At 45.3% G+C, this 2242-nt stretch overlaps 1 protein-coding gene across 1 annotated transcript; it reads left to right on the top strand.

Moving 5' to 3' along the window:
• Positions 1-1214: 1214 nt before the first annotated feature.
• Positions 1215-1649, top strand: LOC100892201 (notch-regulated ankyrin repeat-containing protein-like). Its single transcript, XM_003725333.1, has one exon. It carries the CDS (start codon positions 1215-1217, stop codon positions 1647-1649), a length of 435 nt encoding a protein of 144 aa, XP_003725381.1.
• Positions 1650-2242: the final 593 nt, after the last annotated feature.

Here is a 2242-nt window from a genome sequence, read left to right as displayed (position 1 = left end):
TTTTCAAGATATAAACTGAATGATAATGATTATACCGAGACAATTTCTGGACTTGAACTGAGATCTTTAAAATACACTTGTGACTTGCCCCTTTAAGTACAAAGTTCAGCGAGCGCCTCCGGGGCTGCGAATTTATTGTGAACGGCATACCTCTTTAACCAGCTATGGGAGTTTATACCAGGACTACACTTCCACCCTGGTCTTTTTTCCCTTCTCCATCTCCTTATGACCGCAAGGAAGCCCTTTTTTTTCTCAGAGCGAGAACAAAAATACAGACACACACCACACACACGGTTGTTCAATAGGGAGTCTATACACCTCGCGCACACACAAATACACCACCGAATAACATGCATAGGACCACGAGCAGAGGTACACAAAGGTTAGACTCGAGCTAATATGGGCTGCTTTCAACGCTTTGTGTGTGTTTGTGGGGCCGTGGGAGAATTGGAGGGGCTGAGCTTTTGTACATACTGCTTTCGTTAGTTCGACCGAGCGTGAATTGAGCTCGGGTCAGACTGTGGGGCACGGCGATAGCTCGCTAGCTGCTAACTCAACCCAAGAAAAGACAGAAGAGAGAACTGGCAGCAATACGACACAAGTTTACTGGGATGGCGAGCGTATATATCGTGGGAATGAGGTGAATGTCGTCGCTTCTTCTCCTTAATTTTATGGGTCTACCACATTAACAACCGCCTGGAGGTCTGTCATGAGAGGTTCATAGCTCATCGTGTGCATGAGGTTTCTTTAGTCCACGTTCATCATCCGTAGACTTTACATTCACGACGGGAAAACGTGTGGGAAAATCGCTTTTGGTTGGCAGAGAAGACCACATGCTGCATACATTGCCAACACCACTCCCATTCTCGTTGCACATGTTTCAAACGAGGGACGGTCCCACGGGTTGCGTCGTATGCATTCATATGGAGATATAACTGGACTATTCTCAGTGTTTGTTTGCTCTTTGTGTTTGCCAGCGGAAATACTGCTCTAATCTGGAGTGATAAACGTCCTGGATTAAGTGAATATTCTTTTATTTTTGTGCTGGGATTTCTTTTATATTCCACGTTTGCGTACCTGCAGAAACCAGTTATGGAGAGGCGATGTAGACGCTGTTGTACGGAGAAGTTGGACTAGCAAGATTGGATATCGTGTTTGGAGGCGCAATTGCTCATTACTGGGCAGGGGAGAGGTCGAAGGCCTGTTTCTAAGCCATGGAATATACACCGGACTATGACACAACCACACTGCAACAAGGTGTAACCCCTACCCAACCGGTCCATGGGGGACCAAGCTCCCCCATGGTTGGGGCAACTGCCGGTCCCGTTCATGGGGATGTCAGGCACCAACAGCTGTTATTTCATGAGGCTGTGAGGCTGGAGAATTACGCGGAACTTGCCCGGTTGTTGAGGGCCTCGCCCCCAGCCAGATTGGACGTGAATATATTTGACAGACATGGTCAGACACCCTTGCACCAGAGTGTCCTCAAGGGTAACCTGGAGATGGTGAAGCTGTTAGTCCATTGTGGCGCTGATGTGGCCCTAGCGAACAGAGATGGGTGGAACGCTGTGCATATCGCCGCTTACAGGGGCTACAACGAAATAGCACTTTATCTCGTCCGAGGCTCTCAAACGTTTCAAAAACGATGATCAAGCCTAGACAAAAGAACATCAATTTATCGGCATCTATATACACATAGGCCTATATATAAATATATATTCTACAGATATTACTGTGCAGCTATGCATCAAAGAAGTTATATTTTTTGCAGCGAAATATCTCTTTGTTTTTATCTTCAAGTTACCATTCAATTTACGACGGATGATCATCTGGATCGAGCGCGTGTGGAGATAAAGGAATTGTTAATCATTGCTTCTGTACTACCTCTCGTGTGATTTTCATCTCTGTTCTGCTGGGTTAGTCTTCTGTTCATGTGGGAGCGAAGCGGGATCATTCTAGACCAGGAACGGGACTTGGAACTGGACCAGGACAAGTACTCGACGATATATGAATATCCAGGTTTAATACTCAACAACCACTTTTTGAAGTGAAACTGCATGGGGTTCTAAGTAAAGGGAGCTCTATGTGGTGAGTCTTCCCTCTGTACTGTATCGCCATCATCATCATCATCGTCATTATATTAATGACTTAATATCAGTTGTAGTGTAGTTTTCATTATTATTATCTGCCCTGAGATATATCCACAGTTGAGAATTTATGTTGGTGATGTTAGAACATCTAA

This window comes from Strongylocentrotus purpuratus, unplaced genomic scaffold (assembly GCF_000002235.5).
Source record: "Strongylocentrotus purpuratus isolate Spur 01 unplaced genomic scaffold, Spur_5.0 spur5_scaffold_4, whole genome shotgun sequence".
Lineage (NCBI taxonomy): Eukaryota > Metazoa > Echinodermata > Echinoidea > Camarodonta > Strongylocentrotidae > Strongylocentrotus > Strongylocentrotus purpuratus.
This window is presented reverse-complemented; position numbering and strand designations above follow the sequence as displayed.